This window comes from Rhinichthys klamathensis, unplaced genomic scaffold (assembly GCF_029890125.1).
Source record: "Rhinichthys klamathensis goyatoka isolate OS25496 unplaced genomic scaffold, OSU_Roscu_1.1 h1tg000181l_1, whole genome shotgun sequence".
Taxonomy (NCBI): Eukaryota; Metazoa; Chordata; class Actinopteri; order Cypriniformes; family Leuciscidae; genus Rhinichthys; species Rhinichthys klamathensis.
Window position 1 is genome coordinate 425,236 of NW_026606709.1, and position 16,942 is coordinate 442,177.

The window sequence follows — 16,942 nt, forward strand, 5'->3', positions numbered from 1 at the left end:
AAGTATAAACTGAAATTTTTCACTGAAAATCCACTGGAGCTTTCTAATAAATGTTATTGAACATGCAAGACATTGATGTTTTCTGCCGCTGATGATATTTGACTTGAGACTGAGCTAAAGAGATTTTATATATATATATATATGGTATTTTTTATAGTGTTTTTTTTTATTGATGTGGTCACTATGACCTGTCATTGTATGAAAAAGCAATGTGAAGATTCTTAAATTCAGTTTTTAGGTTTTATGGAAAAAAATAACGCCATACTGGTTGGAAATGACAAAAGAGTGTAAATAGTGACAGAACTATTACTTTATGAAATAATGGTTCTGTTCAGGAAAAGGAAACGCTTGCTGAATGAGATACAAAGCTTTGTTTAATCAAGTTTTCTCTGAAGAGAGTTCATCATTATTTAAGATTAGATTGTTTTAATACCTCGTTTAGTTCCTGGAAGTGTTATACAATATCTTTTATAGACTTAAATAAACAAGTTATGTGATTATTTATTTATTTATTTATTCATTTTAAATGAGGTAATATGTAATTTTTGCAGACATGGATGTATATGGTTGCCTTGTTGCACTTTCTGTCTGGTTTTCCAGCCGGAAGATATTTAAGTCACATTCTTAGTTGAGATTTCTGTTTTTCCTCTTCTTTTTTTTTTTAATCTGGAAAATTCCTGTTCTTGTGAAATTGGGGACTGAGGAGATAAGAGCTGGTTCGTTGGCTGCTTTTGATAAACGCATGGAAATTCTGTCAGGTGCTAATCGTGACTAGTTTAGAGATTGTCCTGTTTTGTTTGTGTGTGCGTTTAGACATGCAAGTATGTGGCATTTGCAAGTTTGTATTTGAGGTGATGTTTGTCATCCTCCTATTTTTCGGTGTGAAAAGTGGGTCTGCATTAACGTGTTTCTTTAGCTCTTTTTTCCCTCTATCAATCGCGCCCCCACCCCTCGGGGCTCCACTGTTGCCCGGTGCTGCTATTATCAGCCTCTGTAAATCAGTCGTGTTTGACGAACCTGCTCTTTCAACCTGCGATCAATACCAGGTCTTTATCAGGCCAGCAGTGGCTAATAAAGGCAAGCTCCCTTATCCACCATCTGGGAGAGAAAAAGACAGGCGATAACCAACTGATAACTGCTTCAGAAAAACACTCAACCAGTCACAGGACACACACTGTCGATAACCACCTGTAAAAAAATAAATATAAATGAAAATGCCACCTTTTAATAATCATTAATGGCAAAACGGCCGCTGGTTTCCATGTGAAAGGGTCAGTCTGAAGTGATCCGAAGGAAGATCTGATGGTGAAGTCGTCATCCATATCAGCAGAGAAGCTGATAAACCTTGAGCAAAGATGGCTCTGTGTTCCAGAACACCTTTTGTTATCTCAAACCCGGTGAGGAGGTCTGATCGTGGGCTTGATCTGGCTTATGGTTTCACCAAGCCTGCAGTATTTAACTGGATGGAAACATCTTAGCCTGTACAACCAGCTAGCCCCACTTTGGGCGCCATGTTGGACTCAGAGATGATATAGTTGAGCCTTACAAGAAAAGAACTTGACCCTGCCATGATGATCTGTTTGGGAGAAAGAACTTCGAGAAAATTGACTCTAAAAAATGAGGCCAGCCAGGAAGAATGGAGCAAGTTGGGTGACTTTGCCCTCCAGGTGTGACAAGGGAAGTTGCTGTTATCAGATGAAAGGAGGTTGTTGGGTTGGAGACGGGGTGTGTGTGTGTGTGTGTCAGTATGTGTGTTTGCATGTGCTGGTAGACTAAGGAGACTGCCGGGGAGCCAGTATGGTGGCAGCACCCATCCACCCCGCCCTCTTTTCCTGATACCTGTCGTCTCTGCTCAGATGATATGGGAGATTATATTGATAATATTAAATGCAATAACTGTGGCTCCAGCTCCTCTCCCCACGCTGAGCGCTGCAGGATAAAATCAATGTGCCATTCAATGTGATTTATCGCTGAAAATAATAGGGCTTCTTAGGCAGGGAGGGAGGCGCGTCATGGGACGGCATGCGCTGGGACGGGCTGAGAATGGCGGTTGGGCCTGGGTGGAATTGTCGGTGGCTGACGAGAAGGGCGTGTGCATGTGTGATTTATTTGATGATGAAGATCTAATCTCCAACCTGTTGCATTAATAACAGCATGCTCTGACCACGTCACATTTATGGCCCGTATCGATCGGTAGCTATCGCTGTTTATCGCCACGGGAATGCAAGGGTAAACATGCCCTTTGTGCACCACAGATGAGCTGTAATCGAGGTGGGGTGAAGGGGAGGGAGTTGGGGAAGGGGAGAGGGAGAGAAGAGGACAAGAATTCATGTCAATTTACTCATACATGTTACACTGGCACTCAACCAACCGAAAGAGAGAGACCGCTATCAGCAAGGTGATCACATTGATCAAAGAGAATTAGAAATCATTGGCATCGATGTCTGGGAGATCTGTACTCTGTCTTTCACACTGATGAAAAAGATCGGCCTTAATAAAAGGAAGACGCTGGCCGTCTGTTGGCTGGGGTTTCCAATTCTCGCTTGGTAAATCAAAAGCGTATGGGTCGGGTTTATCCTAAGATGTCGTGTTGCTGAATCACACAGGCCTCTCTGTTGACCACTTTTGATCATCAGTGCGAGACCATCACATTTGTTGAGTATTAAAGAGAATGGGAGAACATTAAGAATTAAACATGGGACTCAGGATTCAATGTAACCATCACGTGCTAAAGGCAAGTTTAAATTATAAATAAAATAAAAAATTATAAATTAATAATATGATTAATATTTGTTCCATCTTATATTATGTAAAAATATACACTATTGTACAAAAGTAACTTTTAAAAAAAAGAATGCTTATTTGAAACGACGCATTTATAATTGTTTAAAAGATTTATTTTTCAAATAAATGCTGCCCTTTTAAATGTTCTGTTCATCAAAAAATCCTTAAAAAAATGTTCATGGTTTCCACAAAAATATTAAGTAGCACAACTATGCCAACATTGATAATAAGAAAGAAATGTTCCTTGATCAGCAAATCAACATATTAAAATGATTTCTGAAGGATCATGTGACACTGAAGACTAGAGTAATGATGCTGAAAATTCAGATTTGCTATCACAGGAATAGATTATGTTTTAAAATATATTAAATAGAAAAGAGTTATTTTAAATTGTAATAATATCTCACAATATTCGTTTTTACTGTTTTTGATCAGATAAATGCAGCCTTGGTGAGCATAAGAGATCCCAATCTTTTGAACAGTAGTGTGTTTTTGTTTATAATAAATATTATATTTATTTAAATTTTGGAATACAATAAAAATGTGTGCAAAGAGTGCAAAATACAATTTCATGGTAATACATATTTTCTCAGATGAACTTGTTAAGTCACAGTTAACTTGAAAGTCACAGAAGCATTTACCAATTACATAAGGAGTAATATGCAATTAGCTGGTCATGTAAAAAAAAACGACGATATTGCACAAAAATTTAAATATCGCACAAACATAAACTCTGGTTGTTTGCAGAATGTGTGTGATTTTTGATTATTAATTCCCTGTCATCAAATTGTTCCACTTGTTTTGACACAGAGCCAAGAACCCACGAGTCCCTGGCGGTGCCGGATGAGGGTGAGGAAGATGAGAAAGGACTGAAACGCTGTACAGAAGATGAAGAGGAGGAAGAGGCAGAAGGGGAAGGGGAACCCCAGTGGAACGGCCCAGGTCAGTCTCTATCTGTCCCTCTTTCAGGAGTGTTTTACTGATGCATGAGTCACTGGCTCCTCAGGAAGGGCCAGCCGTAGTCATACTGTCACCTTGGCAGCCATGAAACAATATAGGCCACGACTTTATCAAGATATGCATTCAAACCAGAAATGATTCAGTCTGATCTGCTCTTAAATTTGAGAGAAATTACTGTCATTCTCATACCACTTTGCGGGGGGAACCTACTGTACACTTTTCAATGCTTTGTCACTTTTTTCTCAGTGATGCAGTGGTCCACAACAACCCAGTGACATCACACTTGTGGCACGTCTGAGAATTCAGATAAACTTTCAAATCTGTATCCCATGGAGCCTCATTAAACAATGCTTTAACTCCAGGGTCAAATCACAAAGTTGTCACAGCTCAGAAAAAAACTCCACACAATGTCTCAGAAATGTTCTAATAGTCTCTGTGAGAGTTGGGACTTGTCTCTCTCAGGCAGCCGGCCCTGATTTGAAGTAACTAGTGCAAAGGAATTCATAAGCATTTTTACCATTGATCATTTTATGTTCTTGGTTATATGTGGTACAAAGGAGCTAAGAACAGAAGAGAACATGCAGGTTAATCTGTCGCTTAAATGTAAAGGACAGAATTTCAATAGTTAAACTTGACATACATGTACATATTAATAATTGTGCTGTATTTATATGATAAATATTAAGTTATATAATATATAATATTCATAATGATTTATAATATAATAAATAAAGTTGTATAATAAATAAATAAATAAATAAATTACGAAGAGTGCAAAGTGCTATTTCAGGTTTGATAAGTTATTAATAACTTAGCTAAAATGTTTGAATTCAGGGGAATTTTTATTTAGTTTTTTTTTTGATAAATAATTTTGGCAAAACCAGTTGAGAACCACTGCCATTCCTGCTGAAAACCCCCCCCCCAAACATCTTAGACCAGCCTAAGCGGATATGCTGGTCTTTTCTGGTCTCTTGCTGGTTTTAAAGGGGTCATATAATGCCATTTTTGTACAAGCTAGTATGATTCTTTAGGGTCTACATTAAAAGTTTGTAATATACTTTAATTAAAAATTCTCATTAGTATTGTAAGAAAACACTTATTTTACTTGGTCAAAAACAGCTCTGTTTTCAGCACGCCGTTTCAGTGCATATGACTTTAAATGATAATGAGCTTTGCTCACCCCGCCTCTCTGTTCTGTGCGTACACCGTTTGTAACACAATAACACAATAACCATAATGCGTTGTTCAGTATAAACGTGGGATTATGAATTATATTGAGAACATCATACATAGAAAACATGCCTTAATGTACCCTAAGTGTAAACCTTAGACGCATTCATTGTGAAGCGTGCAGCTAGCGATTTGCAAAGATTAATATAAATATAATATTAATATAAAGTTTAATAAAACGTTACACTCGCAGTTGTTCTAGAGGTTCAGCAGGAACACGAATATCTGGTACCGATCCTTTTTTCATGAGCAGCTTCTTAGCAAAACCAGCTCATACTGACCCTCGTTTATAAGCAGTCTGTTGAGAAATGATTCGCGCAAACATGAAAGCATTGACGTTGCTCGTGGGGAATGTTCCCTTCGAAAACAAACTCAGCCACTGCGTCTTCAGCGGTTCGGATTTAGGAACATTAAAATGACTGCTGTGTTCGTTATTACAACCTAGAACAGAACACCAATCACTTAGACGCCATTCTGCTCATAGACAGTGCTCCAGCATATCAACAATGACCGCGCCGGTCCGCGCAGACTATGATTGACAGCTCGCTCACGAGCGAGGGCGGGTCTGTGTTGAAACGACGATGCTGTCAATCAACAATCGTGGGAGGGGCTTCCGAGCGTGTGACTTCACAAAATCGAACGGCTCAATTTGAGACAGGGGAAAACATATAAGGAGATTAAAACAAAAACACTGGATGGATTTTTATCATTTTATGATGGTTGTGTACAGACACTGCCAACACACATTTCAGTACAATCAACTTGTAAAAGTGCATGTACCATTATATGACCCCTTTAAAGGTGTTTTGGCCCTCTTTCATCTAGTAAAATGGATAAAAGCACAGTAAAGCTTAGTTTAGGCTAATATAAACAGGTTTTTCAGCAGAGATAGAAGTTCCATCAATCACTCTGGTAAAGACTCAAAAGTATGAAAAAAAAAAAATTTCATCAACCTCTAAGGTGTTTTTGTGTTGTTTTCTTGCCTTCAAACTGGTTGCATAAAATCAAAAACATCCTTAGAACATTTTACTGCACTGACTGTAAAAACAAATTAGTAGTCTTTAATATTGGCCTGGATAGCGTAATAAGGCTTTTTCTATCGTTTTTCTCCATCTTTTTCTCTCAGGACCACACAGCTGAGCAGTACAGCTTATAGCGATAGTGAGGATCTAGTAGAGTATGACATGATTCAATATGCAAGGCATTTTCTTTATCTCGGAATATTTAGAAATCGCCTAAATATGTGTGTCTCCCCGTGTGCATGTGTGTGTTTTAATTTTTCACGTCAAGGATGTGTTTATTATCGTCCTGTTCCAGCCTGTCCTTTTAACAGTAATTGGAGTGATATTAATTGCTGTGCGGTTGCCGCTTGATGACAGCGCTGGCGATGTGAGTGCGATAGGCTTTCCCCCCCTCCCTTCACAAACTAACTGCCAGGAGAATGAGGAAGAGAGGAAGAGGGGGGAGAAAGAGCAAGAGAGAGAGAGAGAGAGAGAGAGAGAGAGAGAAATAAAGAAGGGGGAGCAGGAGAGAGATAGGCCTTCTATCAGTACTGGAGCAGGCACTGCCTTTATCAGGAGCACGATTGGCAAAAGGGAAACTTTGACCGGTCTGAATTTTTCCCTTATCATCATGACCCCCCTCACACACCACCCCACATCCCACCACTGGTCTCTCCATCCCCACTAACACCCCCCTGCAGAATGTAGACATGCACTTCTTCCTTGTTTCTTGTTGTTTTGGCCCCTCAGCATCAGGAGTGGAGTCGCAGGGTGTTTATCCATGCGTTCATTTGGTGTATGTTGCCTCTTTTTCTCCTAATCCTCTGGGAGCTGATTGTTCAGTTCTGTGGTAAAAATCTATTTGCATTGTTATCATTAGCAGAGTTCTTGTGTTTAACGACCAGACTGACTTCTTTTAGAGAGGACTGCGCCTTTTTTGATGATGTCACATCCTGTTTTACTCTTTCTTGTGGGCGTTAGGTGATGAAATGGGAATGCAGTGGCAGCCAAACCCATGATTTCTGCATATTTTTCAGTCATTATGTAGTGTTTTGCCTTCTGTACTGACAATTTCTATTGTTTTCTATCTCTATTTGACCTTTCATATATTGACCTATGTTTCCTAAAGTTCTCAGCTGGCAGATTATCATCCAATGTCATTCTTATCAGTTTGTATAAAGCTTTATTGTATACGCATACACAAAACTCATAGATAAAGAGATAGAGAGAACATGGGCCATAAATAAACAAGTATGCTTATTTATATATCCCTTATCAGTTTTGCAGCTGTAAAACTCACATCTTACTGTGTATGATTTTACACTGGGAGCAATTTACTTTGAAATCTGTCTAAAAATTAACACAAAAGCTAATGTATATGAGCCTTTTAGCATATTATACATCCATTTAGAATTGTCACTCAAAATATGGGTATTATTATTTTTGAAAAATTCACCATATCATCAAAGGATAGCGCATATCGCATTTCTACACCTTCCACATTTTAATTTGCACGGGTGGTCTATCCGTCCTTTAAAGCATCCATACGTAACGTCCGTGGAAAATTCTTGCTTGTTATTTGTTAATTGCTTCTGTATCTTTATAGAATATTTTCAGGGTGGGGTTCTGTTGAATGAATTGATAGGCAGAAAAGTGTCAGGAATGGGTTGATATGGCAAAGCAGCTTTTTAATCTATAACGTGTCCTGCTGCATGATATGCAAAATAAATTATGAAGAAAAAAATTATCTTCAAAATGACCTTGCTGGCTGGAGGGTTTGATATTTTCCTCTCTGCTTAAAATTCTTGATATGCAAATGGCCGTCACAGTAATCCCTTCTAGCTGGCGGACCGTTGCTCCTTTTTCCCCTTCTCCCCCTCTTTCTTTCTCTCTCTCTCTCTCTCTCTCTCTCTCTCTCTCTCTCTCTCTCTCTCTCTCTCCATCTCGCTTGCTCTTTTAGAGTTTCACAGGATGGAATAGGACCTTGACTAAACTAGCTCGGCATATAACGTTCCTGCTTGGCCAGCATTCCCTCCCCACCAGCATTCCTTATCCACACAAGTTATTCAAATTACTCCAATAAAGCATTATAATGGCAATGATAATAATGATTATTATTATTTACCTGGTGCGGTGGGATTTTATCATATTTAATTATAAGGGATCGGAGGGAGCAGCGTGTGCATATTATCAGTGGCATTTAAATGCTGATAAATTATTTGCGGGTGCTGGAACTGGCATTGATGAGAGGGCTGCAGGGATGCTGATAGGTGCGGAGGTGTTGGCCAGGTTTCACAACGTCAGCAGAGAAGCAGGAAAATCTGCATAGACCTCCTGAAGAGTCCTGAGCGCTGGAAAATTAAAAACATATCAGCACAGCTCAGAGAGAGTGGAACTAAAATTAAATAGAAGTGTATTTGCGGGATGTCAGTCCAGTGTCATGAAATGTTCCTGCAAATACATACACATTTTGTACGCGTTGCTGCAAATATTATTAATTACATTTTATATATATATATATATTCTTACAAAATAGTGATTGTTTTTAAACAGGTTTCTAGAATACACTCCCTGTCTTCCATTTGTTGGATAAAGATATAGCTTCGCCCCAAACCAGTGTTGCTGTATTAAGCCGTGTGTTGACCAAATTGTTTTCAGCTGGCTGTTTCCAACACTCTTCTGAAAAAGCCTTGCTGTGGGATCTTGAGAGTGCAGCGGGTTTCTTTTCTGTTGAGACACTATATGATATGGAATATTCGCTAGTTACTAGTATCTGATTTCGCAAATAGTCGAGACAATATAACGTACTTGCTCTGGCACTTGTTTTGGATGAAGATGAGAAGTGCTTGTTGTTGTCGTCTGTTATCGTTGTACAAGCAGAATGTGACGGTCGGTCGGTGTGGTATTTGTCCCGCCCCTCATCCACTGTGATTGGACGGCTGGGTAAAAAGTGACAGTTCGCGAGCGCTTCGTTTTACCCAAAGTTGAACATTTACAACTCTCACTACAACTCTCGGCGACCGGTAGAAAACCCAGAGCCACCAGCTTGAAATAGATGCTCAGGGCCTTGTCACGCTGCTGGTGTTTTAAAAACGACCCCCTCCCATTGAAAACAATTGGGAAAATACGCTAGCCTCTGGGGAAAAATGCCCGTTCACACCAAGGACGATAACTATAATGACAAAGATAACGATAAAGATATAGTTCTATAAAGCGTTTTCAATATTAAAGAATAGCAGAGTTCACACCAACAGCTATAACGATAACGGCACAACAATATCGTTTTTTCACTCGTTTCGAATCGCTCCCAAAATGATTTTATCCAGCTGATGAACGATAAAAACATTGACAGCCAATCAGAATCCACCCTGTCGTAACAAGCTCAAGCCTTTTAAACTGACAGACAAGCACACGCTTAGAATAAACAAAACGATTGTCTGCTGGTGTGGATGCTAATATAGTTATCTTTAAAGTTATTTTTATAGTTATAGTTCTTAGTGTGACTGGACCTTAAGTCTGGGTATCTGTGTTTTGATAGTGCCAAAACTTTTCATGATTTAAAGCTGATGTGCAAGTATTTTACCTTGAAAAATATAACCACTGTGGGGTCGAACCATCAAGTGGTTATATTTTTCACGGTAAAATACTTGCACATCAGCTTTAAATCATGAACCTAGAAGTAGAAAACGGAATATTACTGTTCATACAAGTGAGTTGAATTTAATTGTTATACAGAGTAGCGTGTGGTAGTCCTTGTTAAACATATTTATATTGTTCTCAGGGAGACAAAAGCGCCTGGAGTCTGAGGTTTTATCAGACGTGTCTACAACACCCGACTGCAGGAGTGAAATTCACTGGCGAGTCATTCAATCTCATCCCTGGACCCATTGTTTCGCTGCTGAATGAGGAAGCTTAGATCAGAGCGCCGCAGTGTATGGATATAATATCCAATTGTGCTCAGCATTTCAAAGTTAATTCAAAAGATTCATTCACAAGTTTATTTTGATCTGCTGTCACTCTCAATGGAAGGCCATTGGTGGCACTGATGCTTTGCTAGACCTTTAATGATCTATATCTTGCTGTACAAAACTGAATTTCTTGATTTGGTCTCTTTTTGTTTCTTTCTCATCATTTCTTGAATGTGTTTCGGGAGTGGAAACCTGAAACCAGACAAATTAGGGTTAGAATTTGTCCAGACAAATTCAGCTCAGCCTAAACATGCTAATAATCTTGACATGCTGTCAGTTTTGTGGTTAGTGTGGTTAAGCTGATTTGGGTTACACATACAAGTGCAAAAGAAATACTAATCATAAAAAGTCTCCAGTAATTGTGTACTACTGACTATTAATCTTCTAATCTACGCATGATAGCAGGTGTTTTAAGAGAGTGACAGTACATGAAGTGCCATTGTACAGCAGCACCTGGTATTTTGCCAGTGTACCAAACTTAATGCGTTTTTTCTTCATTCCTGTGTCGGCGAGAATGCATCGGCAGTGTAGATATATCAGAAAGACCGCCTGTGAGCTCGATGGTTTTCAGTTATTCTGATTATCTTGCCTTCTTTTGCAATCTTAAATTATTTCTTCCTGAGATCCGGCTGTGGTTGTGCTGCACTATGAGGGACTCGGGCGAAGCTGTTATCTGAGGCTGAGCAGAGCGGGACCAGCGTCAGACCGTTAACTTCCATTCTCAGTCGCTCTCACTTCCCCACGTTACCCCCTTATCCCAGCACAGCGTTTTCCCCAGATTGCTGACCTGACATTGGAGTTGTAAATTATCTGTATTTGTTTATAATGGTCATGTATTGGATATTTATCTGCATGCTCAGTTCTCGTTTTTACATTTAGATAATCTTTGCTGTCATCTCGTTGTCATCAAGTTTATCGTTAACAACACTAATAATTCAATAACATCTTAAAATCACATCATTATCCATTTTATGCGGCGAATTATAATTATGTGTTGACTAAATTCACTTTTAGCATTAAAAATAATTGACTTTATACTTTAGTGATTTATTTCGAATTTGCCTACAGCATTTTAGGTAATACTTTACAATAAGGTTCCATTTGTTAACTGTAGTTACCTACATCATTTAACATGAACCAACAATATAAAATACTTCTAAAGCATTTATTCGTCTTAGTTAATGCTAATTTTGACATATACTAAATTAATATATTGTTCAAGTCAAAAGTTGAATCTGTTAAATTTAATGGACCTGATCTATCATGAACTAACAGTGAACAGTGGTATTTTTATTAACTAACGTTAACAAAGATGAATAAATACTGTAACAAATGTATTGTTCATTGTTAGTTAATGTTAATTAATACATTAATGTTTAAGTCACCATGAAATCAAAATTTACAATTCTTATTTTTATGAAATATTGCAGTATTTATTAGCGCTAAATTATTTATTCATATTGTTGTTTTAAAAAAAAATAAGAAGCTTATGCCCTTGTAATCTTCAATCAAAATAACTTTCCTTCCCACTTGCAGCAACATCTCTTCTCTTCTCTGATCACGTGTTTCCTGGCGTGAGGGCGGGACAACCTGTCACTCACATGATGAGATCACAGCAATTCCCAGTGGACAAAAGTCCCGCCCTACATTTTTTCTTGTTCGAGAAGCCGTTTCATTTGGATATACATCACAACAGAGAAGAAAAGACTTTTGCATCTTCCTGTTCATGTTGACTTTAACTAATGGTAACCTTATTGTAAAGTGTTACCAGATTTTAATATCTTATTGGCTATTAGTCATTACATGCAAATAATAATTGGCTTATGTGTATCAGCCTGAAATTTAAAGAGATAATTCACCCAAAAAATGAAATTTCTGTCATTATTTACTCACCCCCTCACGTACACGCGCGAGAGATCACTTCCGGCGCTTGCCGGAAAAGACCGAAGCGCCGGCGCCCTCAGATCACTTGGACGTGGCTGTGTTTACAAGAGGTAAAAACGATATAAATACTGTTCGTTTTCTCACACAAACTGCTCGTTTCGTGTTTCGCCATCAATGTGTACTTACATTTGAGGTAAGCTAAAACATACCAAAAATTAATTTCAAAGTGAACTATCCCTTTAAGAATAGCATCCCTACTACTAACATATCTTTAATTTGTTAAGAAACGTTTTCTTCCTTACTTTGGTCATGGCGAACCAGCACAGCCACTGGTGCCCCCTCAAAAAACAAATCGGTGCCCTGGGTATGCATGCTTTTTTTTTTTTTTTTTTTTTTTTTTTTTAAGAATTAAAATATCTGATGGGCTATACTCGATTCAGTTAAAGCTTATTTCGTAAATTAACAGTAACAAATGTTTCTTAAGATTGTCAGTTTGAATTTTTTTCTCACTGTTTGAATTTCATTTGTTGTTTTTTTTCTCTTGGCTTGCATCCCACACACCTGCAGAATGCTGTAACTCTATTGCGCACAGTGGGCTGCGGGACAATCGTCCCACTCTTGTGGTTAAACGGAGCTCAACGGCAAGCTAATACACGTCACATGAAAACTGTTTAGACTGTTTATGTTTAGAACAACCGTCCGTGTGTGAATAAGTGAGCATTTCCCTGTGTCGTATGTCTCACACAATGATGATTGACTGTAGGAAAGGGGCATTTATCTGTAATTAAGAACATACTCTTCCCTTTCTGTCTGTCACTCTCTTACCCTGTTGATGATTGAGAGGTGTGGGCTTTAATCTAGAGAAACATTTCTCACTGCCGTCCCCTGCTGCTATCTCCCCAGCTGCTCCATGTGGCCCACGAACTGGCGGCTGCAGACGGGACACTGCCACGCCGATTACCAGCCCTATCAGATGCCTGCGCTTTCCTGCCGCTTCCTGTCTCTCTTTCTCTGCCCCGCATTTCAGTTTGTCCTTCCTCCCTCCTGCCCTATATCTTTCCTCCGCCAGGCCTTGCTTTTTCTATGTGCCACTTGCATCTGTCATTTGTGCCATGTTTAAATATGTGAGAAATATTTTATAGCCACTTGTGAAGAAACGGGCAGCAAAGGGCTGCTTTGCATTGATATTAGATTAATGGTTGGATAAAATCCAATTAGATTAAATATTTGTTTAGTTTAAAGTTTATTTCCTTCAGACTTTTAGTCATAGACAGTTTCCTATTTCAGTCTGGTTTTTTTTTGTAAATACATTTTTTAATTCCATTGTATATGAACAACACACACAGTGTCCTCAAATAGTATTTAGACCGTTTAGCCATGCTTAAAAAAAATCATTATAATAAAGTATTAAGCCAAATGGCATTTTTGTAATGAAAGATAGCACAAGCACACTTTTAAAGCAAAACATTGGAATTGGTTGCAATTAGTTAAAATGGTTTCAAAAATCATTTGTGTAAAGGTCTAGCATCATTTGTTTGTAGATTCCACTTGTTTATTTGGATATTTTATTTAATGCAGTGATATTCATGCATTTAAATGTTCACCAAATGTGTGTATGCACTCACTGAAGTCATGTTTTTAGCGTTTAAATTCTCTCGTCCCTGTATTTCAGTGTTATTTCCCATACTTTCCTTTCAGAATCTAACTCCTTACGCCGCTATCATCAAAATGTCCATTTTTTTTTTTTCAGCCAGAAGGAGTTGCTAAAGTAGACATGAAATAATTATTGAATTAATTATCAAAGTCACATACCGTACAATTAATTTGATGGCTTTTCCCGGAGTCTTTTCCCCTGTCTATGCAGCGAGAATGTCAAGAAACATTTTCTAATTAATTTATGTGTGATTATCAGGACGAGTTTCTGGAAGGTCCTCACTTTCAATTTGTGAAAGGGTAACGGTGGTGGAAGACAAGGAAAAGCAGTTGAAAACGCACACACACAAGATCAGGCCTGCAGTCATACAGAAGATTATAGAGCATCTATATGGTCTCTTAAACAGAAGACAGTCAAATGTGTAAATTAATTAAAATACCAGCGTTAAGGGTGAGAATTGAACACAAAACTATTCTCCTAAAGCAACGTATTACCTGTTTAAGCGTCAATTTAAAAAACCCATGAAATCACAATTATTGGAGTTAATAGAGTTATGTGTCTATTAGCTATGAAGCAAATCTATATACTTTTCTAAGCTAAAATCCCTTTTTAGCAGATAAATACGCATTTAAAATGGACATTGTTCCGCGTGAAGGAAAATGGACCACAAAAACTGATGGCTCATCTTGTACTACACAGATTTTTGTCCAATCTAAAGCTCTCCAAAAACGAATGTCTCTGTAGCAAATCATAGTTTATGATTTTGAAGTAACTAAACCCTAGTTTCTGACCCCTTAAAATACAGAGCAAAAATTTCAATTTGTTCCACTCAATCCACTCCTTGCCTTTTGACATCACCTCGTAGAAACTTGTTGCTTCCTTTTGTTTTAGGTGAGTGGATGCTTTAGGTTGGCTAAAGTTGAATTGTCTAGCATGATTCATTACACAACGGTTTGTTTTGCTGTCTCTTACAGTAGTTATCCTCTTGGTTCAAACATTAAATTTAAATATATTTCTCATTGTGCCCATCAGACCTGCATTTCCCTCATTTCTATTATAAATTCTTTCCAGCACTTCAAATTTTTTCTCCATTGTGGACTCTAACATACTACTTAAAGTCTTTTTTTGTTTCTCCAGGCGTGTGTCTTCAAAGCCACATCTTTGCAGCAGTGTGCAACGCTTTCTATTTGAGCATAGTTCATCTTCCCTACCCCTTTGCATATTTGCTGTTTGGCATCAGCTCTTCTCCAGGCCTTGTGTTGGTCAGATAAAAGTTCAGAAGTACAGTTAAGAGAAATTAGTTGTGTAAACAGTAGTAAATGTCAATGATAAAGTTCTGTTGAAGCTCATCTGATGAGAGTGGCGAACGCAGGTGTCTTATCTCTACCCAGCAAAAGAAGGGTAAAATGGAAATGATGCCGTACTGAATATACGATGCCTATCCCAGAAATTTGTATCTTCTCAACCGAACTCTTTGACCCACGGACGCTTGGGTGAGTTTTATCAGGGAGTAGTGTGTGTGTGTGTGTGTGGATCACTGCTGATGAACTACAGAATAGCCACTCCTCTACTAGTGTTACACTCATGCTCGCTGACAAACACGCTTACACACTCTATTTTCACTCTTTATGGGTTCGGAAAGTGTGGGATTTGTCATTCAGCAGAGGTTAAACCCCACCTATTAGCGTAGGGTCGGAGTGTGGCTCCGATAAAGATTTCCTGTTGTACTGTGTCAAAAAATCAATGGCCGTGGAGCGATCTGCTCATTTGATATCAACAATAGTCTTTTTAAAAATCAATTAGTCCTGATAGAGAAGCCCAAAGAGCTACGGAAAACCTGAATAGGGACCGACTGGTTAACTACATGCTCTTTTTAGCCAATAAAGAGGAGCTTTAGAAAATGAACTCACTCAATGTTGCTGTTATGAGAATATGAGGATGATTGTTTGTGTTTTTCAGGAACATGTCTGATAAGGTTAAAGCTAAAATGCCGCTACCTGTCAAGTATCAAAATAATAATTTCTCATGTCATGTCTAATTACTGATAATCGGCTGATATTAAAATTCTATACTGATTTGTCTAAATTAAAAAAATAACTCAAATCAATCTTTTTAAATGTTACTAGTGGATTTAGTTATCACAACATTATAATGTACACTTTGAAAAATGAATATTCATGTTCAGATTTTCTAAACAGTACATTTAAAATGATAAATAAAGATTTAAGTGAGTATTAGATGACGGCAAAGGCGACCTAAATGTAAAAACAGGGAAATGACACATGCACAATTAGGCTAAATATATTGAATATTGTCCTTTACCAAAATGGATCTACTATGCATCCCTAGTTGTTTTAGCATAATAGTAGTAATAATGCAGCAGGTAATGATCGCAACATGATTGGAAAATTTAGGATGTTTGCGTGATGTAATTCTGCAACTGTTTATTCAATTCCCCTCTATGTGTGTGTGGGTTTTCTACATACTACTCCCCGAGGAAAAAGTTACAGCATCAGCCCAACAACCGTTTTCCACTGGATTCTGTGAGATCGTTAATTACATGTCTCTTTTCTGGCAGTTTGAGCTTTTTTATGATCAGCATTGTTCTGTCTTGACTCACCATAACCCTGACTGCCAACTTTACTCAAAATATCTGGGATCAACAACCCCTTCATGCATACAGCAGCACATCCATGCAAATGATGCAAGAAGTAAAACACAAACATGTTCATTTAGAATTGTTCGTTTTAAGAAGGAAATTTGGATCCCACAGAGTTTTTTGGTTGGGTTTCCTTAAAGGGTTAGTTCACCCAAAAATGTAAATTCTGTCATTAATTACTCACCCTCTTGTCATTTCAAACCCGTAAGACTTTTGTTCATCTTCTGAACACAAATGAAGATATTTTTGATGAAATCTGAGAGCTTTCTGTCCCTCTGTTGACAGCTACGCAACTACTCAGACGCTTCAAAAAGTTCATAAAGAGATCGTCAAACTAATATATACGAATTGGTTTAGTCCAAATTTTCTGAAGAGACTCAATCGCTTTATGATGAACAGATTTAATGTCGGCTTTTATACACATATAAACATTGATCAATGAACATCAACTTCTCGCAGAAGCTCAAATGGCTGCTTAACACGAGAATGAACCACATGCTTGAGCTTCTGTTTATTTATCATGATGAATGTTTTTATATGTGAATAAAAGCCTACATTCAATCTGTTCATCATATAAAGCTATCATGTTTCTTAAGAAAACTTGACTTTACCACTCAATTTATATGGATTAGTTTTATGATTTCTTTATTAAAGGGTTAGTTCACCCAAAAATGAAAATGATGTCATTAATGACTCACCCTCATGTCGTTCCAAGCCTGTAAGACCTCCGTTCATCTTCGAAACACAGTTTAAGATATTTTAGATTTAGTCCGAGAGCTTTCTGTCCCTCCATTGAAAATGT

General features: G+C 38.0%; 1 protein-coding gene across 1 annotated transcript in view; it reads left to right on the top strand.

Moving 5' to 3' along the window:
* The window catches only part of zfpm1 (zinc finger protein, FOG family member 1), a 90,860-nt gene that overhangs the window by 44,038 nt on the left and 29,880 nt on the right, over positions 1-16,942 (top strand). The window contains exon 3 of the mRNA XM_056261140.1: positions 3,595-3,726. Coding sequence (XP_056117115.1) covers positions 3,595-3,726 — 132 coding nt within the window. The remainder of the gene's footprint in view (positions 1-3,594; positions 3,727-16,942) is intronic.